Raw genomic sequence first — 26,944 nt, 5'->3', positions numbered from 1 at the left:
TAAATCTCCACACTGCAGCTTGTTTTGCTTTATTTTTTTTTCTAATAATGTGATGAGTTGTTTCATCTTTACCTCAGAGGGATTATTTGCTGCAGTATCCAGAGTATATGTGTAGCCTTTCTAAATGCGCAACTGATTTGGGTAATAAATGCAGACGCTTTCAATTTCAGTTGATCTGTAACTCGGAGGAAGCCCACGCGCTGCTTTCAGGAAGTGCCCTCATCAGCTGAGTGAGTGAGACTGTCACGGGTCTGCTGACCGACTTTCTCCAGCACAGCGGAGCAAAGACGCAATAAATCTGGGATGTAAGAAAGCCTTGTAAGTGTGGTGTTACAGCCGGGAGAGTTGCTCGGTATATCTGGTGAGTTTAATATATGAAGCTGGAGGTGAATGGACATGACAGCGTTTAAGCTAGCATTCTTGCTAAGTTGTTATTGAAAATAAAGTGGGAGGAGCGGGCTGGTTAGATTTGTGTTAACTGTAATAAACGGTGACAGTGAAATGTTTGAAATAAGTGTTACACTTTTAAATATTTCCCCGTGGTTCCGGTGTGTTTTGACGCAAATTTTAGCTTCAGTGATTTTTGGACCGGTGTTTCAGATTAACTGGTGTTAGATTAACTCGTGACGGTGGGCGCTGCTTTTCAGGACCCATTGCCCACTAACGAGGAAGTAAACACTGCGAATATTTTAATCTTTAAGTGGATATTATTGTGTGTCTGTGCGCGTTGTCACGTTTCGCATTGTTTTGGGCCAAAAGAGAAAACGCTTTCGATTTTAAATTATGATCGCGACATGCGTGAATCCTCTGCAGCAACTGCAATGAACAAACATAGGTGACGAGACTACTGCCTGTTCATAATACTGAAATGGTTAATAAACGCGCTATCTTTGTTCCTGTTTTTCCTGTATATTGTTACTGCTCTGGTGACATTTGAGGTTTGTCAGTCCCACAGTTGGATACAGCTACACCAACATGAACTGGGTTTTAGTCTACCCATGCGACAGTCTACAACCAGAGAAATTTTTGACGCATCAGAATCTGACTCGATTCTGACGTATTTCAGACGGAGAATGTCTGTTTCATGCCCAGAGTGTTTTGGTACTTGCATCTTACAAAAAAACTATGGAATAAATAAAATGTCATCACTATTTATTTTTGGTTTACTATAATCGGGCTTATTTTTGCCTATTTATTTTATTCACAAGATAAAAGCAAGTTTATTTTAACATACAATAAAGGTGTGGAAAAATAATTACTTTTTTATGGTATATATTTATTTATTTAATAGCACTGATGTGTTTTAAAGTTGGTATAGATGGTGAATTAGGTCGGAGATGGAAAAAAATTGTATTTCCCTGTGTAAATGTGGAAAGTTCTGATCTCGGAGGTTGTGAATATAGAAAAATTTGGACACTACGTGAGTACTTGGTACATGGATTACTTTTTATATTCTGCTTCATACAGTGAACCAAGTGCAAATGTAGGGTTTTGTCTCATTGCTTCAGTAATGGCATTCACCAGTTTAGCAGTTTGTGCCTTCTCTTTGAAAATTTTTATAAAACAGAATTATGGGGGGAAAAACTGGGCATATAATGTAGTTACAAGCACGTTAATATGAAAGGGGTGGTGTTGGCAGCGTGTGAACGGTAACAAAGATGGTTTCACTGGCAAAGGAAGATGGAGCTATAATATTACATAAATATGAGCTTAAACACTTAATGCAGACGGAAAGCAGCACAGCTGCTGCACAGTGTCAGTAAGTGAGAGGGACAGTATAGCATTTGTTCAGTAAGACTGGAGCAGTGCTATTAATAAAGTTTAGCAAGAAAGGAAAGTGGCCAAAAAATGCTCACTGTGTAAGTTAAATGATTTCAGCGTCACAGTGTTTTCATTAAGAATAATGAGGATCAGAGAGATTACATTTTATTACTGAATTATTATTATTATGTATTAATTATTGTTTGTAATATTTATTATTTCAGGCAGAGCACCAGTGGTGTTTAATGACCTCAGAGCCTAATTGCAAATTTTATACGAGGCCATCAATTGTGAGGCCCTGTTGCTCTGATTTACAGTATAGTATAGAGCAGTAATGAAAACTGGTGTCTGGTGTAGCCAGTGACTGCAGCCTTTGGGTCAACTATTCACAGTAGCAGCTCATTTTTCTGCAACTAATGCTAACGTATTTATTGCAAAACTTTAACTTCTAACTTCAACTCTTGAATCTACACAATTTAACACCACTTTGAAACGGCTAACATCCAACACTAAATGAAAGATGAATCATTTTGAACAGCAGCTAGGGCTGAATGTATCCAGCAAGAAAAAAATCAACATCCTCCTCACGGCTTTTATCCTTAAATTCGTCAGTTAATTAAGTGCAAATCATCACTGTGCAACACCGAGTTCTGATAATGTAGCCAGTTCTACATTTTCAGTCCCTTCAGTCCCTTCTCACCTTCATGCTGTCCTGTCAAAAGATCTCCAGAATAAAAGGCTTTAATAACAAAAAATGTTAAAGATAAACATATTTTTAACTCCAAAAAACACCCTAATGTTGAAGTTTGCTTATATATTGGGTAATAACTAAAAGCTTCAGTATTTTATCTGAATTATAATAAAATCATTTAAAAAGTGCTCTGTGCACCAAACTAACTGTTTTAAAGAGGGGGTTCTTTTCAGGCTGGCGGTAATGTAGAGTGGAGTCATGACTGGTCAATTAAAGAGGGTAGGTACGCTGCTGAAAGTCATGTGAAGCCACACGGCCGAGGGCCATGGTATGAACTCTCTCCTATTTTCTTTCATACTTATCTGACTCACTCTTTGTCCTTCAGCTGTGTTGGAGCACCAGTGAAGATGCCTCCGATACCAGTTGTTCCAGAGAACCACAATTATGTCCTGGCAGAGTTCGACTGCCTCGATCCACTTCTCTCTGCTCTGCGTTTGGACTCCGGCAGGCTAAAGGTAGTAATTCTAGCCAGTTTTCTATTTATATTCAAGTAGGCACCTCATATTCCTAAATATCTTTAAAGAAGGACTTGAAACAAAAACAAATTAGTGGATGTAATGTGTCAAGAATCTTGTTTATTTTGGTATTTGTTGTTTTGGTGGTGTTTATATTTTAACCATTAGTGATCTGAAATAAACTACCTTCAGGCCACATAAAGGGTTACTAATGGGCGCCACCATTGCCACATGAACCGCACTTTGAGAATCCTGGCTTTAAAGTTAGTAGGACGTATTAAAAAAATATACAATATGGATTTAATTTCTTTCAGCTGTAGTGGAAGAAAATTAGAAAAGCAAGAATACAATTATGCTTGACATTAATTCTGTGTTACACTGTGCTGTAGTGTACCTCTTTGGCAGTGTCGAGGAAGTGGCTCGCATTAGGAACATCAGCAGGTGGGGTGCACCTGATTCAGAGGGAGGGCTGGAAACAACGGCTCATCCTCACTCACAAGGTAATAAGTGACTGTGAGCCTGTGCTGCTCTTCTGTTAATGAGTGATAGAGTTAAACATAAACAGTAATGCGGTGTTTGTTTTCTTTGCATTTGTCCACTGACCCATCACTCAATGTGCGTGTTTCTGCCAGGAGGGATCCATCGCTCAGGTGGCATGCTGCCCTCACGATGAAGACTTTATTGCAGTTGCAACAAGGTTAGCGTTTATTCAAGAAAGTAAATAAAATGTTTCGTACCACCTTGGTTTAAAATGTGTGTTAACACACCCACTTGTAGAATGCTGCCCCCTGTTGGTTAAAGTTGTAGTTAGATTCTTTTGTGGGTAACTACAAAAAGTACTTTTAAACAAGTTGCAGGCTTTTTCTTTCCTGCTTCATCTCTGTGTTTGGCTGTGGTTCCCATATTGTTCACTATGTGTGATACACATCCAGTCAGGGTCTGGTGGTGGTGTGGGAGCTGCAGTTGGAGCGGCGGGGTCGTCCAGAGAGAGTCAGCGTGTCCTGGGAGCACAGAGGTCAGACAGTTACTGCACTCTGCTGGGATACAAGCGCGCTGAAAGTTTTTGTCGGCGACTCTGGAGGCAAGGTGTCCTTTCTCCGTGCAGGATCCTCCAAAATGGGAAAGGTAGTGACTGCTGATTAACATTGAAAGCTTGGCACTAATTAAAAGTAGGTACTAGTTCAGTGGTTAAACATGCAACTATAAGAGCTGCTAGCTCTTATGGTGATTAGTTTTCTGACTGTACTTTTTTTCTTTCTCAGTTTTTTTTATTCTGGCAGACAAGAGCAATGCTGCGTCTGCATGCTACATTTATTATTATATTTAAAATTCATCCTTCCCTATGATATATGTATTTATTTATTTTTGTCTTTAGGGGTCAGCGTTTGTTATATTCCCTGTCCAGACTGTCACCACTGTGGACTCTAAAGTGGTTCAGCTTGGGTACCAAGATGGACGACTGCTTGTGTCTTCCCTCACCCGCTGCTATCTCTGCGACACAGAGAAGTGAGTACCACCTTTGCTCCATCCGTTTGTGTCTTTCATATTCTCTTTTTCGGGAGAAACTCACAGAGCGCTCGCACTCATGCTTCCATTTAGGTAAATGTTGTCATTAATGGTCCAGTAGTAATATGTTGGGTCCATAATCATGGACATATTAGTTTTTATCACAGATTCTTCTCTTATTCTTAAAATATTAAGTTTGTATTTTTATTAAACATGAACTACAACAGATTCTTCTGTGCACAAAAGCAGTGCTACAAGCAGGATTAATACGTTGGCGAGTTTTCAGTGTCAAAGGTGCCTCACTTTTAACTTGGCTAGATCGCCATAGTAACTTATGCTGAAAATATGGTCCAAAGCACTTTATATGTCCAGTGTGCTATGCTGTGAGTTTCAGTTTGAAATCATCAGTGACACATTCTGATTAACAGTATCATTCAGTATCATCATTAACAGGATCCTATAATTGTTATACTCTACAAAAAGAATACACTTTAAACAGCCACCCTGAGCGGTAGTTTACCTGTAGCGCCAAAGGAAGCCCAACTGTAAAGTTACAGCAGTGTGAGTGATGTGCCCCACATTGTTTCAGTGATTGAATGAGCAGCTGTTACATTAGGAATAAATGGCAGCACCAACAGTGCGCTTACTGGTAAAATCACTTCTGCATTTTGCGGCACCAAGTTTGTTCATTTCTGCAGAGGAAGAGTCAAATAACGCGTCGAAACACTATTTCACGTTAGCACGCAGAGCCTGAAGTAGAAATAACAAAGAAAGCCGAATGAGAACAGAAGCCGTATTGAAATGTATTAACTTTATTTTGTACAGTATTTTTTTCTCTCTTCTCTTCTTTGCTAAATGTATCTGTATATTGTTTACGTGATTGAAATAAATTAACAAACAAACAAACAATGATCCCTGTTGTAATGCCCGTTATCTCCAACACAAATAAAGCCTGGCCACGTGGGGCTTCCTGTATAGTATATTATAAAATCAATATTTATTTTATTTTTTCCTCATGTTTATAAAAACTGTATTCCGTGGTGTATGGGGGACTTTTCACGGTTGTTATGTGATTTTTGGCTTCTGTGTGTCTCTTCAGGGAGAAGTTCTGGCGTGTTGGTAATAAGGAGCGTGACGGGGAGTTTGGAGCTTGCTTTTTCCCTCAGAATAGGGGATTATTAATGGGTCAGCCCCCACTGCTGTACTGTGCCCGGCCGGGGTCTCGAATATGGGAGGCCAGTTTTAATGGCGAGGTTCTGAGCACCCATCAGTTCAAACAGCTTCTGGCGTGTCCTCCACTGCCTCTCATCACCTTTAGGTATTGTGTGCTCCTGCTTAGGACCCTGTTTATTTTAAAAGCCAGACTTCTGATCTAAATTTTCTTCCTCTGATGCAGAAATGAGCCAAATTACAATCCAGTGCAGAAGACTCCACAGTCTATCGCCTTCCCTAAGCTGCTTTATTTGGGGTAATAAGCATAATTTTTCATGTCATGTTACAATATTTGAGATATTTTCATTTTATCTGACATGTCAAATTGTTTAAAAAAATCCATATGCAGATCAGCCTGTCACTTGACTAACTATACACTTTGTTTTTGTGTATAGGGACCAAAACCTGCTGACCTGGACTGATTCTGCCATTTATATCTTCACACCTCAGAATGGACAGCTACTTTTGTGGACAGAAGTTAAAGGTGTGTTTCTGCCTTCTTTTGTTCCCAGAATACCACCAACCTTTTACTTCATGAACACAAACAATTTTCCCTTAAAATGTAACCATTTTATTATTTTACTGCAGTAACATCATGTTTATTTTTAATCTCGATAGACAAAAATCATGAAGGTTAACGATGATCACACAGAGCTTTGTTGCTCTGATATAATCGAGTGTAAATTATTCTGTCTGTTTTCTGTTTTTTGTAGATTTGCTTGATGTGGCGGTTTATCGCAGTGAGCTCTTCTGTCTCCATGGAAGCGGGCGTCTGTCCCACCTCTCCTTGATATCTGCAGAGCGATGTGTTGAGCGCCTGCTGCGCAGGGAGTCCTGGCCTCTGGCTGCTGCTGTCTGCTGTATGTTCCAACACGCAATCACTACCAGCAGGGTAAGATTGCTACCACTCCCATACTAAAGCTGCTTTGTATTAGCGTCTCGTTGGCTCCACTAAGTTCATCTTGGCTAGATTCTATTCAGTTTCAGTCATTTTCCATTACAATGAAGTACCAGCTCAATGTGGGTGACATCGTGTTTGTGACACAATGCAACAATCGAGGAGATGGAGGTGATGGTATACCTGCTGCTTGGTTTCTGATTTGTTGTCACAGAGAACGTGGTGGGCGTTGTGTTACCATTTCCCTCTTGCTTCGTCTGAAAAATGTCAGGTTTGATTCTTGTGAAGGAGTCGCTCTCATGACTCATTCATTCATGTCGGTCCCAGGCCAATCAGTGGCATGGGTTCTGTTCGTGTTACATTTTTGGCTTGATTCAGTTTGCTTGAAACCCCGTCCAAGAAGGTGCTAAAAATGTCCCTAGTACCAGTACGATCACCTAATACTCTAAAGGTACAGTCGAGTTGAGCAGGTGCTAATAAAAAAGAGCAGCTGGAAGTAGGGTTAGTTAAGGGACATTTGGTTTACTTGGGACAACCTGGAGCAGGTGGCAGGGAGAGGGAAGTCAGGGTGTTTCTGCTTAGACTGCTGCCCTCGTGACCCAAACATGGAGGGCTTGACAGAAGGAAGAGAAAAACGGAGAGAGAGTCCTTGTGTTTACTGTTAAGTTTTCATAAGAAAACGTAATGATTAATCTGCATCATCAACATCAAACACAGCAGGGCTCAGTGATATTTAAAGAAACTGTTCTCAGCTATAAAAGCAAAAGAAACTTAATTAATTACTTTATTAATAATAACAACACTGCTATCTTACCATCAACAACTTCAACAAGAAGAGGCCTTGATAGGCCTTTGCTTACACTTGTGTCAAACAGTCCTAAAGCCCGGGAGGTCAGGTAAACCTTAAGCTGTGCTTCTGTTGGCTCAGACTTCTGTGGGGCTGCATGTGATGCACTGAGACAACTCTTTTTGTCATTTGGTGCTATTTAATTGAATCAAATTGAATTTTAAGTTTATCAAATGCTATTTTCCATCATGTTCCTTCTACGTTAGATATATATATATACTACATACTACTGTGTGGAAATGTAATTCAGACTTTTAAACTAGAAAGGCAGTCGTTCGACTTCTGGTCCACACCTCTAAAATAAAAATGTCAGTGGCGACGATGCTTTAGTCAGTTTTCTTGACAACTTTCAGATGTTTGTATGCTGCAGATTAAAGTTTAAGTACTTTTTAATGGTGTTTTTGCATTTTTTTTAACTTTGTTTATCAAGATCTTAGTAGGAATTATTTTTTATTTAATTCAGGCCAGGAAATCAATTCCCATTGACCGCCTCGAGCACCTGAAGTCTCAGCTCAGTTCCAGCACACATCTAGAGCTGATCGGGCAGCTGGAAGAGGTCATCACAAAGCTGGAGCCTCTTGACTCAGCCTCCAGCAGCCGGAGGAGCAGTATCTCCTCACATGTAAGAACTAATGTGTTTCTTTAGTTCTTCAGTGGCTCACAATTATTCTTTGTAATGAATGAATGAAGTGCAGTGATATTAGATACGCGGTTTTTAAGGAGAGTTTCAACGTCCTGGACTGTGGAATCTATCGAGTGATCAGCCGCAGAGGAAGCCAGTCAGATGAGGAGACGAGCTCGCTGCTTAATCACTCTGTGTCAGAGGAGGAGCGACTCAAAGAATTCAGCTTTGTGCAGGATGAGGATCAGGTCGATCACGGTAAGAGACAGTCTTAAGTGATGCATACAGAGTTACAAAGAGCCTTCTAATACTGGTGATAAAATAACACTTTTTCCATTGTATAACCTTCATATTTAGTATAATCTGCAAAAACTGAAAATTCTCAGAGATGAAAAGTTGACAACCGCAGCCAGAATTTAGTAAATATTAGCAGACACAGCATTTTTCTGTAGAGAGCAGACTTAAGTCGATGTAACTCTTTTTAAAAATGATCAGAACAGATTAAACTAATACTGAAACTGAGATCACAGCAAAGCGGAAATCTAACTTACTTTTCTTCTTTCTTTCATTCTTTGACTCTTATCCTGATTCCATCTCTTTGTGTTTTCTCTCTCTTTTTTATATATTTGATTTATGTCTCAGGATCAAATTCATTTTCTACCCCTTCTAATTTCAGCGTTAAGAGAGAGTAAAATTATTTTCAGTTTAACACTCTACTAAAAACCAAGAAAGAGGGAGAAAAAAAACCTGTGAATAACCTAACTAATTGGATATGGGAGCGTTCCACAGGATCTGTGTAACCCAACTGCTAATAATTTGACTCTTTGCCTCTCTGTTGTAATGATCATACATGTTTTTAATAACCAACTGTTTTTTTTCTATTACAGTTTCTGACTTGCGTTTAAAAATAAAATAAAATCATTTGATAAAAAATATTTCTCTGCTGCTGCATTGTTGGATTTGCTGTGAGTGCTGAGCAATCACTGTGATTATTGACCTGCTTTACAAATTTAATCTTCACTTTGTCCCACTGTTAATACCAAGTTTCTTATCTTTTTCCATCGTATCACTCACATACATCACTGTTTTGGTTAATTTTTTTTTGTATCGTGCAGCATTTGATTTGTGTTCTCTCTTCATTAGTGTCTGCCACGTTTGCTCCATCTGCTTGCATTATGTCCACTGTCTCTCTCATCTCTTTGGTACTCCATCCATCTGTGTTTTTCCTCCGAATCTCGCCCCCACCTCTACTCAGATCCGCAGACCAGTGAGCGCACGGAGGCCGAACGATCTGACCAAGGCCTGCAGTTTCACCTCCCGCTCTCGTTCCGTCCCAAACCCCCCCGCATCGCGCTGCAGGCCGTTAAAGACAGGTGAATGAAACAAAGAAGCTTTAACTACAAACGTGCCTCTCGCTGCAGCTCATGCGGCTTTGAGCTATATTTTAACACTTTCTTCTTCTGAGAATTGAAACTTTCACTCAAGTGCAGCTGTGCATTCATATGCCTTACTTCCCCTTTCCGCTGAAGACCCACATCTGTGTTTTATTATTCATACTGAGGCACATGTGGTGTGTTTAATTTTAAGGTCTCGCATTTTTCATCCTTCTGAGTCATTTCACCTTTGTATTTGTACTGCTTTCTCTTCCTCTTGTTGTTTTGCTAAATGGTGCAACAAAACGTATTTATTGTTCACCTTCTTGTCATCAGTGTTTCTAGTTTTGTTAAGAAGACAACAGAGAAGATCAACACTCTCCAGATGAACTCTGAGCTCTGGCAGAGACCTGAATTCAGAGAGGGCGGACCGACTGAAATATCAGCCACCACAAATTTGTACTCCGAGGAAATGGAGAATGAGTAAGTGCTGTTGCGACCCTGTTTTAGAGTGCTTAGAGCAATGTGTGTTGTTTTAATAGTAGCCATAGAAAAGAAATAAATCCAGACTGTTTTCTTTTTTACTTTGACATGTACGTGTCACAGGGTTGGTGATGAAATATCTAACGCTGAGGCTGAAATGCAGGAACTTCAGTCAGCAACAGAGCAAGCTATGTAAGTACTGCATTTTGTCAATTTCCCCAATGCAAGATCCAGTAATGTCTTCTATTAAACAGTTACAAATATTTCCGACATCAGCTCCCAGATACAAGATCCTTTGGTGCTACTAGACCCAGCCTCCCTGAGAGAAGCTCTGCTGGAGTGGTTGCCGGTTCTGGAGCGAATACTTGGGTCTGTGGCGCTCAAGTCTGCTGCTGCAGGTGATTCCACTATGGATGGAGCAGGAGAGGAGAGATGGGATACGGATTATTTAAGCACCTGCTCAGATCAACGAGAGGATCCTACCTCTTCATCAGAAGAACCAACAGATGTAACAGAGAAGAACGAAACGCCTAAGCCTGAGGAAGAAGAGGGACAGCGTGAGGACCAGCTAAAGTTAGACTCAACGAAAAACGGTGCTTCAAATGGGAGTCCTGCTGAGCCAGTCCGTGTGGTGCCCCCTAAACCCATACCATCAGATCTGCTGGCTCATCTCTGTGAGCTGGCCACACTGTACACAGAACTGAGCTGCTTCAGAAACCAGAATGAACAAGAGCTGGGGTGCACAGTTTTCCTGAGGCGCTACTTTTTTCTGCTGGACCAAGAGCGCGTGAGAAGAATGTGTCTGCTGTGCCATCAGGAGCAGCCCGAGATAATGAGCTCCTTCACTGAGGCAATGCTAGGTCAGACAATTATCCTTGAAAACTTACATGTATGTGTGTTTTCAGAGTTCACAAATCGACAAACAGACAATTTTAAAAATTAAAACATTCAAATAGAAGAAAAATACGCAGAAAATAAAGGTGAATATGTTTAATTTTGGTTAGGAAATTAAATGCATGTGCTCTGCAATAATCCTATATATAACAAAAGACTAAAAACTAGTCAGAACTTTGATAAAATAATGATATACATATATTGCTCATTGATTCTTGGTGGTTTCATCTTCGTCAAATATCATGCTTGTATCTGTAGAGCTCACCCAGTCTAGCAAGGTGGTGGAAGTTTTTCAGAGAGGTGATTTGCAGAAATCTTTGAGAAGTCTGAGAGAGCTGCAGCCCTGGAGTCCAGCTCATCTCCTCGCTCACTTTCACAGGTCGGCATCCTTTTTTGATAAATCACATATTTAAAGGTCCCTTCTTTAATGTTTGACCTTCAAAATGAAACGCAAAGTCTTGTATTGTGTGATGTGACAGTAAAAGTGATTTGATTTTGATTTTATTTGTGATTTTAAACTATAGAAATAGAAAAGTGGTGTTAGACCTTGTGAGATAAGTTTGCTATGTTATTTTCCAGACTGTATGAGAAGCACGGTGAGGCTGCTGTACGCTCCTTTTCCCAGTTCTATCCTACCATAACTCCTGCTGATGTAATGACCATGGCAAAAAAAAGCCATTTCCTGGCATATCTGGATAATCTGGTACAATCACAAACTGAGGAGCACAGGTATGTCTTCAGCTTAACCTTTTTGTTCAATTAAATAAAACACCAAGCTCATGTTGTAGAAGCAGAATTTCACACTTATTTCTTCTTCTTTTTTGAGGCTGTCATTTTTGCAGTCCCTCCTTGATCCAGAATCGCTGAGACAGGATTGGCTGGAGCTGGCACTTACCCATGATGCCCCACAGTGCTGTGATACCCTGACCCCTGATGGACAGCCAAGGTAAGTTAGCACATTTTTGTCTTTATCCTTCAACTGGCAGAGTGAGATTGTTTATGAGCCCAGCCTTACATTTCCATGTGCCATTATGATACAGGAACTGGCTCAATGATGCCACAAAGATAATGGAAGGTTGTGTGTGAGTTTTCTCTCATTTTGACAGTTACTGTTTCTGTAATCTAAAATATTTTGTGCACAAACCCTCAAAATATTTCTAATATTATACAAAGTAATAATAATGGGCTTTTTTTAAATTGATTAAGTTGGTCACCAGTTTATTTGTATTTTGATCTTAAAGTAGTTCAACATACTGTAATGCTGTGCAAAAGTCTTGAGCCACCCCTCATTTCTTTTTATTTTGCTTCCAAAAAGCCAGACTTTCTTGTATTTTTTTAAATGCTCTTGAACAATAGTTCTTTAGCTTTCTGTAGGTCTTGTCATAATTTGGGTCTGCATTTCAGATGTAGATGTTGAGGGATCTTGTCAAGATTGATGGAAATATGATTTTTTTTCTGTAAAATCTGTAACGTCTTATTGGCCACAGTTTCATTTTTCAAACACACGGTTAATGCAATAAAAGCACCTGGATAGAAAACACACAAATTTACACTATCAGTTATGGATTGGCCTCCCCAGATCTCAACATTACTCAAGCAGTGTGCGGTCCTCTTCATAGAGAACAGAACAAAAGGCAGCCAACATCCAAAGTGGAGTTTTTAATGTATGACGAAACCTGGAGAGCTACTCCTCACGACATCTTAAAGAAATTAAGAAATTACGTTTCTTTAAGACTCCATAAAAATGATAGAAAACAAACAAAAAATTACAGGAGAACATTTTAGAATGTGTCTCACTAATAAAGGTAACAGTGTAGAAGTGACTAAAGTGACTAAAAACTTTCAGACTAATTTTAGTCACTAAAGCAGATAATATGTTTGTTTGTTTTTTTTATAAGTGCTATTATTTAACCTGTAAGGCCCAGTAGACTAGCTGAACATGATGAAAACGAACCATAGCTGGATAGATCCAAACATAGCCGTTTCTACTGGAATCTATTTAAGTAAGATACTGAAGTGAGAACGAGGAACAATAATAAATATCACTAACTTCATGTGTTTCCTGCTGCAGGTGGCATTCACATTGTTTCGCTTGGGGCTATGGACGCCTTCTGTCGCTGCTGATTCGCATTCCTGCAGACTTTTCCTCAAAGCAGAAGATGTTACAGACTTGTCGAAGTCACGGGTATAATTAGTAATTAGTTGCCTACCTTAAAAAAAAAAAAAAACAGGATGTATGTGGTATAACCCTTTGTGTAACGTGTGTGTGAAGGTACTGGACGGGCTACCTCTACCTCTGCAATGAGCTCCAACTTCGCACAGAGGCTTTCATCGCCATCTGTCAGCTGGATGACATCACCCTGCTGGATGAATCTGATGGTAAGACGAAGTCTTTAAACCACCGTCTCTCAGATAAGAACAATTAAATTTGGGAAATCTTCACTGGATGATGAGATTTAATTACAGTAAACACGTCAGGGGTTGCTTTTTTTTAATACAAGAACAGTGCTGCATCTTTAAACTCATTACAAGAAATACAAAGATACAGTACGTCTAACTATCCATTAATAAGTAAGTAAGAGTGAGGACAGTTAAAGTAAATGCAAAACCTGTGATCAGCTGTTCTTGTGCGATGAGCAGGTAATACATCTAAATTAATCATTACCATGTAATAAAGATGGTCTCGATAATCTTCTTAAACTCCAACTGTGGAGCAGGAGTTATGAAATACAGACTTTACTGACCGACTCATTTAAACTGAGTAACTCAAGTCGATTCATTTCACTTGGTTTCAAATCACCACAACGTTGACCTCAAGAGATTTATAATGTAAGGTAAAGACCCTACGATAATAGAGAGAAAACAACCCCCTATGAGCAAGCACTCCCATTCTACTGTTAAATATCCTGAGAGCCAGAAGTAAGCCCGTAGTCTGAGAGCAAAGTACTCTGTTGGGGTTATGCGGTACTATAAGGTCTTTAAGATAAGATAGTGCCTGATTATTCAGAGCTTGGATGTGAGGAGAAGAATTTTTAATTTGATTTAGAGTTTAACAGGGAGCCAATAAAGATAAGCCAATGCGGGAGAAATATGTTCTCTCCTTCTATTCCCTGTCAGCTCCCTCGCTGCAGCATTCTCCTTTTATTTAATGCTGTGGTGGAGGACAGAGGGCAGCCTTGGAAATGTTTGACTTCACAGGTTGTCTGAATGAAGAAATTCAGGAATGCCTTTAACACTTGCGCGGACCAATTCCTTGGAACTGTATCCTGTTACTTGGCTGGTTCATTTAGTTATTATTGAGACCTTAAAATGGCCACGTTTGTAAACCTAAAAAAGCACTAACGTGTGTTCCTTCTCTTCTTTATTTGCCAGGTGTTAGGCCCCAGACCGTGGACGAGTGGAAGCTCTTGATCCAGCTGTCTCAGCAGTGCAGCAGCACGGTCAACTCTGAGCAGGTCGCAGGTGCGAACGGGAGCGACTGGTCCAATGGCTCAGCAGACTGCAGAGGAAAGATCAGCCCGGAGAGCCTGACTCTCATGCTGGCTAGGACTGTTGGGCCTGACCAAGCTCTGACCATCCTGGAGGACTGTGGTGTTCAACTGGTCCTTTCACCCCACTCCAAACTGGTCTGTGAGGTGCTGAGAGTCGCTGAGAAGAGGCAAAGGTGGGTCAGGCTATCAAATGTTTAGAATCTCAAAACAACAGGATAGACTATTCATGTATTGTTAGATGCAGAAAACGGTAAAAAATTGGGGTCTCCTGCAGTTCCTGGCTGATGTGAGGAAGTAACGTTCACAGAAACAAACCTGCAACATGTTTGGATGTTTGCATAACAAACTGCTGACACTGATTTATTTCCTTGTTCATTAAAACACGTAGTCGAGCGAATTAGTAGTGGTAATTGTTGTAGTTTGCACTTTTACACGCACTGAACTTAAGTTAGTTGTTAGTTTGTTATTTTTTTGTACTTAACACAAAGCAGAATCTTGTGTGACTAAGATTCCCAAATGGGACTAAATGTAGTTCACAGCTCAACAGCAGGCTGCAAACAAACTGACCCTATACTGACTACATTTCATGTCAAATTTGTTTGTACGGTCATTAAACCAGAGGCACTCTGAGAGCACAATCCTCCATCAAGACAGCTCACTCGCTGGGCTGTTTACTTTTAATGGAACATTATTATATTTTGCATATATCATTTTGTTCTTTTTACATGTTCTATAAGACGTTTGTAATGCAGCAGAAATCAGATACGTTTATAAAATATACATTTTATATTTATATTTTTATATTTTATATTTATTAACATTGATCAGATTTCATCTGAGCAAACTGTAAGTTGGGTAAATGAAGGAGACTGAAATGTCTCCCATCCTATTTTTAAGCTGTGATGCACATTGACACACGTTCACATTGCTCTGTCCACTGGATTAAAATACAGGCGTTGCTTTTTAAAAGTCAGCTCAGGTTAAAGATTTCTTTGTCATGAAAAAAAACTATTAAAAAGTATTTTATTTTTCAGGGCCATGATCCAGACGATGCTCGAGCGGTGCGATCGGTTCTTGTGGTCTCAGCACGCCTGACTCCAGATCTGAAACCAAACAACATACAGCTAACACTTACAAGTCTTCCCACTAACTGCTGTTAAAACTGTGACTTAATTTATTCACTGTGATATCTGTCAAAGTCCCCGAGTTTAGATGAAGTTATTTATCTCAGAGTGAAAACAGTATTATGTGTCTTCATTGTGTGTACTTGCAAATTTCTGTGAATACTCACGCGTGTGTGCCTGCAATGTGTGAGTTTTTTTTAATTAGTAGTTCTGGTTACTGCTTTTTGCATGTTTCATGCGACCAAATGAATCAATACATTTTTCTGCTTTGGCAAAAATAAACTGACCAAACTAACTGAGTAAAATAATGTGAATAAAAGCCATCTGCATCAAAGCTCTTAATGCTTTCATTGTTTGTTTTTAAGGTTTCATTTATTGTGCTATCGATCCTTGTTACTGTATTTTTCCCTTGTGAATCTGTGCCAGATAGACAAATCCAGAAAGCTCCAAACACAAAGGTGGCTTTAATCCAGTCTGCAGACCTCAAAACCAGGTGATGGTGAGAAATGCTTTATCCCATATTTGGGATTTTTTTTTTTTTTTGTTACAGCAGTTGAAATCATAATGAAATAATTATAATAACAATAACATTTAGTCAATGTGGACATCCAGGTCACATCAACATCCTGGCATAAAGCTGTTCTTTCTCTATCTCTAGTCTTATTCACAGTCTTATTCACATTCACCAGGACATAATGTCTCCCAGCCCACATCCACAGAGTCATAAGTACATAAAGCTTCACTCTTACCTTTCACTTTGAAAAACAAATACCTAAATTACAAGAAAAAACAAACTGACTATCCAACCATATAGTGAAGTGAAAAAGAAATACCCTGTTTCAGTTCTAAGGTGTTACATATAGGGACATCATAAAATGAATCTGGTCCTTAGCAGCTCTTAAATTATTAAAATGCAAACCCAGATGAATAATATAGATGTTATAACACCACGTCATTATTTTTTTACTAAAACTGGTAGCAGCTTCTCCGATTACTCTCTCTCAGCAAGTGTGATGACCTTTATAAAAGCAGAAATTTTGTCTATTTGCAGGAGCATATGGGTGCACGTTAAAGATCACAGAGAAGGAGCTGTTGCTGTCATCAGTCTGGGGAGGCTTAGAAGGCAATATCTCCAAAAAGCTCATCATTCTGAATGTGAAAGATTATTTATCCATGGAAAACAATTAACATTCATGACATGTCAGCTGTCCTAGCAAACTGTCCCTAAGCTCAGTCCATGCTCAGAGAAACTGCACATTGCAGGCATTGAGTCAACCATGAACTCCTTTGTATACAAAATCTTGTGCTGTGACCTCAAGAGAGCAGAGCATAACTGAATGCCCACAAACCTCAAAGAACTGAAGCAACACTGTAACAAAGACTTGGCTCAATAATATGAAACTGATAGTTATATAGAAAATAAATAATAGTAATAATAATTACTTCAAGTTATTGATGCTAAAGGTGTTTTAGCATCAATAACATAGTTTTAAGACCTGCTAAGAACCAGGTGGCTTTTTTTTACTATCAGAAATGATCACCTGAAATAATCCACTTGACCAGAACTCATTATATACAAGTGAGGAAATGTGGGTCAACTGACACTTGATCTACCTGTATGCCAAATATTTGGTTGTACCTTTGTGGATACATCGACTCTTCTCTGGAGCACATGGAGTAGACGGTGGGTCAACAGAGATAATATTAATAACAGCGTAATGAAATGGGACTGGTGAATCATTTGATGATATCACACACCTGGAACATCAAAGGGGGGGAAAGCAAGCATACATTTGAGTTGTTAAGCCTCACAGTTGACAGAAACACTCTGAAATCTTTCTGTCTCATCCTTGTGCTCGGTTCATGGTCATTTCCCAGAATCCCCGCTTCCAGCTCACCCACCTGTCTGTGTCACTGGCACAGGGACCATCAGATTGAAATGTTTGGCATGTGTTGAAGACACAGACACCCTTTTAATTAAAAAAAAAAATCCCCAAATACTAAGCTTAGCTTCTCATTGTGAAGTCTAACTGCTTTTTTTAAACAAATCTGCCACTAAAGTAACTTTGACATCTAATATTTCAGCCGCCTCTTTGTTTGGTTGAGTGCTCTACTACAGCAAAGACTCTCTCTGCTCTGCTGAGGGATGGGTAGGATTATTTATTTGTAACGCTGATTTGACAGAGGCTTTTCATCGAGGGCGAGAGCACAGACGTAAATTTGATTTGAGAGGTTATTAGGTCGAGGCTGCGAGTCCTGCGTTTGATGTTGCCTTTCTGTCACCATGAAGGACAGATAAGGGGATTCTGCACATACCTGTTGGCCCTGCTCACAGTGTATACATAGCACCCTTGACACTTGGAGCCAAACACACACCTACACTTGCTTGCACTCAAGATGAGTTGGAGCGAACGCAGCGGTAAGATCCTCCGATTCCTTCTCTGAACCTGAAGCGATCCTTCTTTGCTCACACTGAAAAGTTTTCAGAATCACAATGACTACAGCACTTGTGGTGAGTTTCTGCTTTAATGTACAATTTAAAGTTTATGCAGAAATTTTGACCTTTTTTTTCAAGATTTGAAGGTTAATGTGGTTTAATTTCAGGTGTCTGCATCTCTTTTTCAACTGGTTGTTGTCCTGCTCTTAATCCCTGGTCATGCTTCACTGACCAAAGTGAAGCACGGCAACACCTCAGGTAGGATTTCTGATAATTGCTGAAAGGAGAAGGTGCTTTGGAGCCTTTCTAACTGCTCTGCTCTGTTATGGTCTCAGGAGTGGTGTATCTGGGATCTGCGTTTGTTGATGAGGCTCTTCAGAGGGCGATTGAGCTGACTGATGCTGCTTACACCCACACGAGTGAAAGGTAGAAATTCTTTATTCTGGTCTAAAATATATCTGGAAATATCTCAAACCAGGCTGACACATAGAAGAAAATAAATCATTTTACGTCTGCGAGGGACTGAATACACAGTTCTGAATGTTTCCAGGGTGAAGACGTCGCTGTCTGAAGGCGCTCTGAGACCCAGTGACCTGCTGGCTCAGTTCAAACAGATTGAAAGCACAACCAGGACCCAGATCCGGGCTGCTGAACTGCTGGACAACACAGTGGAGCTGATCAGAGAGATGGTCTACACTAACACCATGATGCAGCCCAACGCTTATGGTACTGAACAGCAGCAGAACACCATGTAAACCTGCGGGCCATTTAATCTGATGAATGATTAAACAAGCTTTATTCTCCATCATATTTTTAGTTTGTTTCAGGATATAATATAACACAGCCAATTTATCTCTTCTATAACTCTTTGTTTTATGTGCTTTATTTAACCAAGTATGGGTGTTTTTGGTATTAAAAAATCTCTTGTTTAGGAGGACAGAAGATATTTTTACAATGATGACTACAAACAATACAGTTTACATATTGTGCCAGAAAATATTAGTCAGCATAAGTTGACTCATGGAGGCTACTGAAGCATAATCAAGCTCAGCAAAACCAAATTCCAGAAGTAGATTTGGATCATTTGGATCATTTGTATCTGCTTTTGACAGGAAAGGACACAACAATTGATCTGATCTTTCTCATATATATTTCTTTATGTTTCAGTGTTACTAACTTGGACCTTGTTGTGCTTACTGTGCTCCCTCAGAAATGCTGAGTGAAGAAGATACGGAGAATCTGCTGCATGTGACGGGCTGCTCCGCTGAGCTGCAGACGCCCAGCTGTCAGATAGACTGTCTCTCTGAGCGTTACAGATCCGTCACAGGCGAGTGCAACAACAGGTCAGAGCATGTATAAAATTCGACAGGCTGGCGCAACAGAGATCGTTGTTTTCAGGTAACCATCTCTCTGTGTTCTGCTGCTGTACAGACAACATCCGAGATGGGGGGCTGCTAATATCCCGTATTCCCGTTGGTTGGCTCCAGAGTATGAGGATGTGTGGGGGATGCCCAGAGGGTGGGAACCAAAACACACCTATCACAATGCCAGCCTGCCTCCAGTAAGAGTCCTGCAGCAGCTCTCGGTCGTCTTCTGTCCTGCCAGCTGCTGTAAGCCCATCACTCCTCCTCCTCATCTCGTATGTTCCAGGTGCGGCTGGTGTCACAGGAAGTGCTGTTCACTCACAATGACAACATCTCTGTGGACTCCACTCTGTCCCACTTGCTGGTGGATTGGGGTCAGTGGATAGACCACGATCTGGTGCTGACGCCTCAGAGTCCCAGTACGGCTGCCTTTAAGTCTGGAGCTGACTGCACCCACACCTGCAACCGAGACTCACCCTGCTTTCCCATCCAGGTGCATTTCACCAGCTCTCTTGGAAGGCTCTAATTTATTTTGTTTTTTTTATTATTTTCCTTCACATGCTAAATGCCAAACCCGTAACCTGCACAGTTTCTGTATATTTACTGTATAGCAGATTATCTCTTACCATTAGTACCAAACACAGGTTCGGTAACACTGTCAATGGTTTAAATAGAAAATATAAACCAGGAAATACTCTCTCATTACGCCCAATTAGAAGATTTCTCATTGGCTGTTGTACGTAAAGTTCTGTGAAAAGAAAGTTCACTTGAGTCTAAGGAGCTTGGAAAGAAAAGCGTCTGGACTTCTTTAAGTGGCTTGAAGACGTTTCACCTCTCATCTGAGAAGTTTTCTTTCCAAGCTCCTTAGACTACGATGACCTGGATACTGAGAACCTTCACAGTTCAGTTGACTGTTTTCATAGGAATTAAGAAGTTTAGGCAGTTTGAAGGTCTGGAGCATTCAGGTGTGTGCTAAGACAATGCTGCAATCTTGAGCAGACATTCAACCAAATTTACCCCAAGGTCAGAAAATGCAATGCTAAGAGAAATTGCCAAAAAAAAAAGAAAAAGATCTACATCTAAACCCTACAGCACTCAATTAGCATGTTAAGTGTTAAAGGTCATGACAGTACAATTACAAAAACACTGAAGAAGTATTTGGAAGGATTGCCAGGAGAAATCCTTTTCTGTCTAAAAAGAACATGGCAGCACGGCTCAGGTGTGCAAGGTTGCACAGAGTCATTTGGTACTGGGCGAGAGAATTTATGGTTTTCAGGGTGTTTATCATTAACTCAGTTTCCCTGGGTCTTTTACCGTGTGTTATGAATAAATCTTCTTTTTTTGTACCAGTACTGGTTTTATTTTGTCATATTTATCCTCGACACCCTAAAGGCTGGACCGTGAAAATATTGTCCTACATAAACCAGTCCATGGCGCAAAAAAGGTTTGGGACCGCTGCACTAAATGACAAGCAAGGTGGTGGAGGGGTGATGATTTGGGCTTGTTTTGCAGCCACAGATCCTGGGCACCTTCCAGTCATTTTGTCAACTATGAATCTAGTCATGTATAAGGACAGCAATCCCATGAACACCAGTGACTGTCTGAAAAAGAAAGGAATGAAAGTGTTCAAATGAGCCAATCAAATCCAGACCTCAGCCTGACTGAAATTCTGTGGGAGGACCTTAGGAGAGCCGTGCAAATGCCTACAAACCTCAATGAACAGAAACAATCTTGAAACAAAGAGTGAGCCAGAATTCCTCCACCATGATGCGAGAGACTGATAAAGTTACCTCACGTTATTGCTGCTAAAGGTAGTTCTGAATCACGAGTAGACACATGTCTGATATTTTTTATTCTTTACTCCTGGAGGTGAAATTGTTTTAGAAATTTGAAATTGACAGCTGTTCCCAAAAAAGACTAGACTTGCATCATTTTTTTTCCTTATATTGTTGCTTTGGAAAAGAATGTCCTTCCCTCATCTGCAGCAGTTTAAAGACAACTTTCTTTACTAGATCCCACCATCTGATCCTCGTAATGGGGTCCAGAGTTGCATGCCTTTCTTCCGCTCTGCTCCCAGCTGTGGTGCTGGAGTTCTGCCTCATCGTCAGCGGGAGCAGCTCAACGCCATCACCTCCTTTGTCGATGCCAGCATGGTGTACGGCAGCTCCACCAGCCTGGCTTCTGCTCTCAGAAACCAATCTTCTCCTCTGGGCTCAATGGCCATCAACTCCCAGCACTCAGATCACGAGCTCGCCTACATGCCCTTCCTACCTCGCCTCCAGGCTCACCTGGACCCCTGCGGCCCTCGCAACTCCACCACCTCAGGAACATCAGACAGGTCTGCTCACCGACAGAACACCACATCCTGCTTTCAAGCTGGTGAGTGGGCGAATGTTGTAAATTCTCCACCCACTGTAAGCTTCAGTGCAGCTGTTGCTCATGACTAATGCTTCACAGGTGATTCGAGAGCCAATGAACATCTGGGATTGATTGCGCTGCACACGCTCTTCCTGAGAGAGCACAACCGACTGGTCAAAGAGCTGCACCTGCTAAACCTTCACTGGAGCCCAGACACCCTGTACCAGGAGGCCCGCAAGATCATAGGAGCCATTCATCAGGTATCTGCAGGATTATCTGATGAACAACATATCACATCTACCTGTTCTCATCCCTTTGACTGGTGTTCTAAATCCTTTAAGATCCTAACATGGGAGCACTACCTGCCACGGGTCCTTGGTGAGAATGCCATGTCTCATCTGATGCCTCCTTACAAGGGTTATGATCCTGACATGGATCCCAGCATTGCTAATGTTTTTGCAACTGCTGCATTTCGTTTTGCTCACGTCACCGTGCAACCAGTAGTGACCAGATTGGGGCCAGGATATAATGCTAACTCGCAGTATCCCTCTCTGCTGCTGCATCACTCACTGTTTGCCTCTTGGAGGGTTGTGCAGGAAGGTAATGAGCAATGTTGTTGTTTTACTCTGATTACATGTACTCAGCATTTCTATTTCTGTTTTAATTTCCTCCTGTTGTTTCAGGTGGTATAGACCCAGTGCTGCGTGGCCTCCTGCTGTCTCCAGCCAAGCTGCAGACTCCCGGTCAGATGATGGTGGAGGAGCTGACAGAGAGACTCTTTCAGGCACAGGGTGGGATGCCTCTGGACCTCGGAGCCCTTAATCTCCAGAGAGGCCGAGACCACGGCCTGCCCGGTATCAAGACTTGCAACCTCTCGCACCGATATCCCATCTGCTGTCTGTCCTATTGTTCTCTTTTCCAGCTCCATGTTTTCATTATTGAAGTCAGCTAGAGTAGCTTTGCACCAGTCACAGTTAAAAGTAATCCATATGTGCAGTATCTTATATTTATCCTTAATACAGTCTCTCACTTCCGCCTCTATCTGAAACAAGATGTTTTAGAACCTCCCCTTTTAAACAGACTTTCTTGTGATTGGCTGCCCCCCATATTAGAGGAGGGGCAGGTGGGTGGAGATTACTTGCACATACAGTGTCTTTATTTTTATTTTTAAACTTTGTCCATTTTTACTATCAGTATCCACTATTGTTACAGTATATAGGACATTGCAAAGTGCTTGAGCTACCCTTCATATTTTGGGAAATTGGAGACATATATAAACACACATTTGTTCAATTCTAACAGCCTTAAAAGTCAATATTTGGTATGACATCTACAGAGTGCAGCCTCTAAGCTTCTTGACAGTTACCCTTCAACTGAGGCAATTTCTGATGAAACTTTGTGGAAATCATCTTATTGATGACATATTATCAGACTGTGTTATTGTTGCCATTTATGACATATACAACGAAAGAAATTGGAATAAATAAATAAATAAAACTCTCTCTCTCACACACACACACACATGCACACACACACACACACACACACACACACACACACACACACACACACACACACACACACAGAATAGGTCTCTTTTAAATGATTTAAGAAAAATCAGGATCCACAATCCATAGTTACCAACACCTGCATTTACCTCTTTTAGTCTAATATTTTAAAAGAAATTACAGTAGCGTTAAGACCATAAAACCATGTACCAGCGGTTGTAGTTTTTCTGCAGCTACAGTATTCCTTCTATTATCACAGGGTTTCCATTCTGGGGAAATCTGCAAAGTAGAAACCATATGTTTATTATATTACTTTTGTATATTTTAAGCCATAGAAATCCTCCCCATGCTCTTATAAACCCTATTATAACTTTGTTATTCATTTTTTAGGCTAGATAATGCTTATTTTTACTGCAAAAATAAATTGCAATTTTAAAAATTAAAACACGCAGAAACTGTAATATAAATTTGCAGATAAATCGGAAATGTAGCATGTCTGGAAAGGTAAAACACGATATGACATGGGAATACTGTATACTAATTCTTGTATTAAACTGTGTGTTTTCATATTCTAGCTGCAAAAAAAATGAGAGCACAGTTGATGTTATTGTAATGTAAGTCAACGTGCACAACATCACAGCATCATTAATAGTAGTTATACTTGTTTCCTTGAAAGTCTGCCATGAAAAGTGTGTGCTGACTCATGATGAACCAGTCCCAGATGTAGGAATGTGTTAATAACCCTGCCAGGTGGCCTGTAGTCCTCTAATAGTTATTTGTGTTGCTTGTTAATTAAGAGTTAAAACTGGCCCTCTGAAATTTCCCTCAGGGAGTGACTTCTCACAGAGCTAAACCAACTAGTTCCTAATGCACGTTATCACGTGATGCTAATGCAACAGTCAACCTTGAGAGAATCCAGCTATGCAACCTAATCTCACCTTATTTATTTCATTTTTGTATATCTACACTTAAGTTTGAAGGTTCTAATTTCCCTCCTATTACATCTGCCTTCCTTTTTAACTGTAAAGAACTTGGTAAAATCAGTATTTTGCTATGTTCAATTTCACATGAGCCCCATATATTTAATGCTTATCTCACTTTCTTTACTCCATCTTTAACCTGCAGTCTTCTGACTCATCTCCTCCATCAGGATACAGCTCCTGGCGAAGGTTCTGTGGCCTTTCTGTTCCCAACAACACACTGGACCTGGCTGAAATTCTGGGCAACTTCACTTTGGCTCACAAATTCCAACTGTTATACGGGACACCACACAACATCGACGTGTGGGTGGGTGCCATCTCTGAGCCAGCTCTGCCCGGAGGCCGAGTCGGACCGCTCCTGTCATGCCTGCTTGCGAGACAGTTCAGAGCGCTGAGAGACGGTGACAGGTGGGCCACAGCTAAAATTAAATTATTAAAAAATTAAGTGAATGTCTCTATTTAAAAACAAACAAACAAACAAAAAATTCATGATGTGATATTATAGTATATAAGTATATCAGAAATCTGTTCACTATTTTTAGTACAAATTATATCAGTAAGGAAGCTGACTAAATATTCACTGATAATTTATGGCAAAGGAGTGGGATTAAATAAGTGTATACTTCTTCCCACTCCCTTTCAACATGTAAATTAATCAGAATGTTTTTGGTTTTTTTTGTATGTAATTTGTATAGTATTTTTTTCTCTTATTTCTTTTCTTTTCTAAATGTACTTGTATATTGTTCACATGTTGAAATAAATTACCAATAAATAAATAAAATAAATAAATATGATGCAAAAAGTGAAATTCTAAAATATGTGCTTGTCTTTCAAGGTTTTGGTGGGAGAGGGAAGGAGTGTTCACCCGCGCTCAGAGGAAACATCTGCGTTCAGTCTCTTTATCCCGCATCATTTGTGACAACAGCCACGTCACACATGTCCCTGCCGACCCGTTCTCACGCACCGAGACCTCGGAGGACATGTTGGCCTGTTCTGACCCCCTCATCCCTCACCTTGACATCAGCCTGTGGAAAGAGCAGGACTCGGGTGAGGCTGTGGAAAACAAGTTGTGTCGAGTATGAAGCTGGGATGGCCTTATTTTTTCACTGACTTTCTCACAGATCCCCGCTGCGGTCCAATACCCAGGATTCAATTTGGCTACTATCTCCTCTGTAACTCGGTGATCCTGTATCAGTGTCACTCTGGCTACAAGCTGCTGGGAGCTTCATCCATCAGTTGTGATCCAAACAGCCAGCAGTGGAGCCCAGCACCCCCATCGTGTCAGGGTACGAAAACTAAAATGTCCAGTCAAGCCCTGATGGCATGTGTTGTTGTTTTCTTTTAACGCCAGAGTTTAACATTATGTTTTTTGTTTAAGGAATTATAATTGTTTTCAAAAAAAGGCATTAAAGCTTATTTTAAACACATTTTTAGTCAGCTATATTATCTACATGAATTGTTTCAATATCTGGGCTGCAGCCCCCGGTGGACTGGTACTGCGGCTGGGCCCTAGTCATTTATTTTTTTTAAATAAATCATTCAGTAAACTTGTTTTTTAGTTAAAAATATGCCATTAAATATGTCAGTTTAATGAAGAAAGTACTCGAGGTAATGAAAACAAGTGATGGGACTACAAAAATAAGATATGCATTATGCAATTCTTTGTTTTCAGCCATATTTTGCGTCAGCAGTTGATAAAAGTAAAATGGAGCAGTGGCTGTCAGATGCCACAAGAGACGTTTGAAATAACGAGAAAATGTAATTAAAGGCTTGGGTGGACTGCAAAAGATATTCTGTGGGCTGTGGGAGTAATAAGTTTGGAAATACCTGGTCAGTATCCTAATGAGATTTCAGCAAAACCTCTGAGATTAACTCCACGTACCTCGTAGAGACATCATTTGTTTCTCATCTGTTTTTTGGGCTGATTTTGCAGATATCGATGAATGTGAGGAAATGACTTCTTGTCCACAACATCTGGAGTGTCTGAACATACCAGGCTCCTTTGTGTGCTCAGGTTGGTTTCTGATCACTTTAAATATTTCCCAATGTGAATTTTAAACACCATTCAGCACGTAACTTCTGAACACCTCTTCACATGACCCAGAGCCCTCCTCGCTATCGGCCGTCTCCATCGTCACCGCAGTGATAGTTGTGTTTGGAGGCGTGGTCGTGCTGGTGATGGGCATGTTCTGTTTTCGAAGGCGAGTCATCTGCATGCAGAGTTCTCATTTTACACAAACACTGGTGGGCTAGTTTCAACAGACTGAATTGAAATGAAATGTAATGATTAAAGGAGCTATGCAAACATGTTCATCCATCGCTAAAAATATTTAACATTTCAATAACTGAATTTGTTTCTTGCAGATATCTCCCAAAGAGAGAAGCGCTGGTGACTGCTGGATGTTGCCAAGAGAAAAGTTAATCAATCCTTTGTAAGAGTTTGGTTGATTTTTGTTGTAATATTCCTGTGAAATTATCTAAATGTTTTTAAATGTTCTTATGTATTTAGTTGACTAGCTGCAGTTTTTTTTCATCTTAATTTATAAGTATCACATCTGTGTTCAATAACAGTTCAGCTTATAAGAAATTCGTCTTGATTTCATCTTTTCTCCTCCCGTGCCCTTTGATAAACAGCAGGGCAAACTATTTATTAAGGTCTGCTGTAATCGGTACAAAGAGGTCATCAAAACAGCAGCTCAGAGAAGTCTTTCCAATCCGGAAACTCAAATCTTACTGGAATGTCGGCTTCATAAAGCCCCTCTGAGCTGGACACAGTCTCAGTATTTCCTCGGTATTCCTGCTTGAGAACCTGTTTGGCGTATGTAAGTGTTATGACCTTATTCTAACCCCAAATCTGTGCCCAGAGCAAACATCACCCCT

General features: G+C 40.4%; 2 protein-coding genes across 2 annotated transcripts; both read left to right on the top strand.

The window, feature by feature from the left end:
- Nucleotides 1-230: 230 nt before the first annotated feature.
- Nucleotides 231-15,554, top strand: hps5 (HPS5 biogenesis of lysosomal organelles complex 2 subunit 2). Its single transcript, XM_085359316.1, has 23 exons — nucleotides 231-361; nucleotides 2,838-2,967; nucleotides 3,357-3,467; nucleotides 3,600-3,664; nucleotides 3,900-4,092; nucleotides 4,343-4,473; nucleotides 5,573-5,791; nucleotides 5,870-5,941; nucleotides 6,081-6,169; nucleotides 6,399-6,577; nucleotides 7,894-8,052; nucleotides 8,151-8,310; nucleotides 9,308-9,425; nucleotides 9,762-9,908; nucleotides 10,032-10,100; nucleotides 10,185-10,768; nucleotides 11,061-11,181; nucleotides 11,382-11,531; nucleotides 11,629-11,748; nucleotides 12,874-12,987; nucleotides 13,075-13,181; nucleotides 14,175-14,466; nucleotides 15,328-15,554. Exons 2-23 carry the CDS (start codon nucleotides 2,860-2,862, stop codon nucleotides 15,386-15,388), a joined length of 3,369 nt encoding a protein of 1,122 aa, XP_085215442.1. The 5' UTR covers nucleotides 231-361; nucleotides 2,838-2,859; the 3' UTR covers nucleotides 15,389-15,554.
- Nucleotides 15,555-18,540: 2,986 nt separating this feature from the next.
- epx (eosinophil peroxidase) lies at nucleotides 18,541-26,486 on the top strand. Its single transcript, XM_085359287.1, has 14 exons — nucleotides 18,541-18,580; nucleotides 19,065-19,197; nucleotides 19,286-19,415; nucleotides 19,505-19,711; nucleotides 21,231-21,597; nucleotides 21,676-21,836; nucleotides 21,918-22,176; nucleotides 22,260-22,430; nucleotides 24,235-24,472; nucleotides 24,900-25,111; nucleotides 25,186-25,350; nucleotides 25,998-26,078; nucleotides 26,169-26,265; nucleotides 26,429-26,486. Exons 1-14 carry the CDS (start codon nucleotides 18,541-18,543, stop codon nucleotides 26,484-26,486), a joined length of 2,319 nt encoding a protein of 772 aa, XP_085215413.1.
- Nucleotides 26,487-26,944: the final 458 nt, after the last annotated feature.

Source organism: Diplotaxodon limnothrissa, linkage group LG7 (assembly GCF_057381915.1).
Source record: "Diplotaxodon limnothrissa isolate DT_005_m linkage group LG7, D_limnothrissa_male_GT1.1, whole genome shotgun sequence".
Taxonomy (NCBI): Eukaryota; Metazoa; Chordata; class Actinopteri; order Cichliformes; family Cichlidae; genus Diplotaxodon; species Diplotaxodon limnothrissa.
Note: the sequence above shows the minus strand (reverse complement) of the source record. Positions and strands in the feature narration are given on the sequence as shown.

What these genes read in the sequence shown, in the direction of transcription:
- hps5 (XM_085359316.1), top strand. Translation starts at nt 2,860, where the DNA reads ATGCCTCCGATACCAGTTGTTCCAGAGAACCACAATTATGTCCTGGCA. An exon ending in TGAGGATCAGGTCGATCACG is followed by an intron (nt 8,311 to 9,307) that starts GTAAGAGACAGT and finishes ACCTCTACTCAG; the next exon opens with ATCCGCAGACCAGTGAGCGC. An exon ending in TCACAAACTGAGGAGCACAG is followed by an intron (nt 11,532 to 11,628) that starts GTATGTCTTCAG and finishes TTCTTTTTTGAG; the next exon opens with GCTGTCATTTTTGCAGTCCC.
- epx (XM_085359287.1), top strand. Translation starts at nt 18,541, where the DNA reads ATGGTCTACACTAACACCATGATGCAGCCCAACGCTTATG. An exon ending in GTGGAAAGAGCAGGACTCGG is followed by an intron (nt 25,112 to 25,185) that starts GTGAGGCTGTGG and finishes ACTTTCTCACAG; the next exon opens with ATCCCCGCTGCGGTCCAATA. An exon ending in AGGCTCCTTTGTGTGCTCAG is followed by an intron (nt 26,079 to 26,168) that starts GTTGGTTTCTGA and finishes CACATGACCCAG; the next exon opens with AGCCCTCCTCGCTATCGGCC.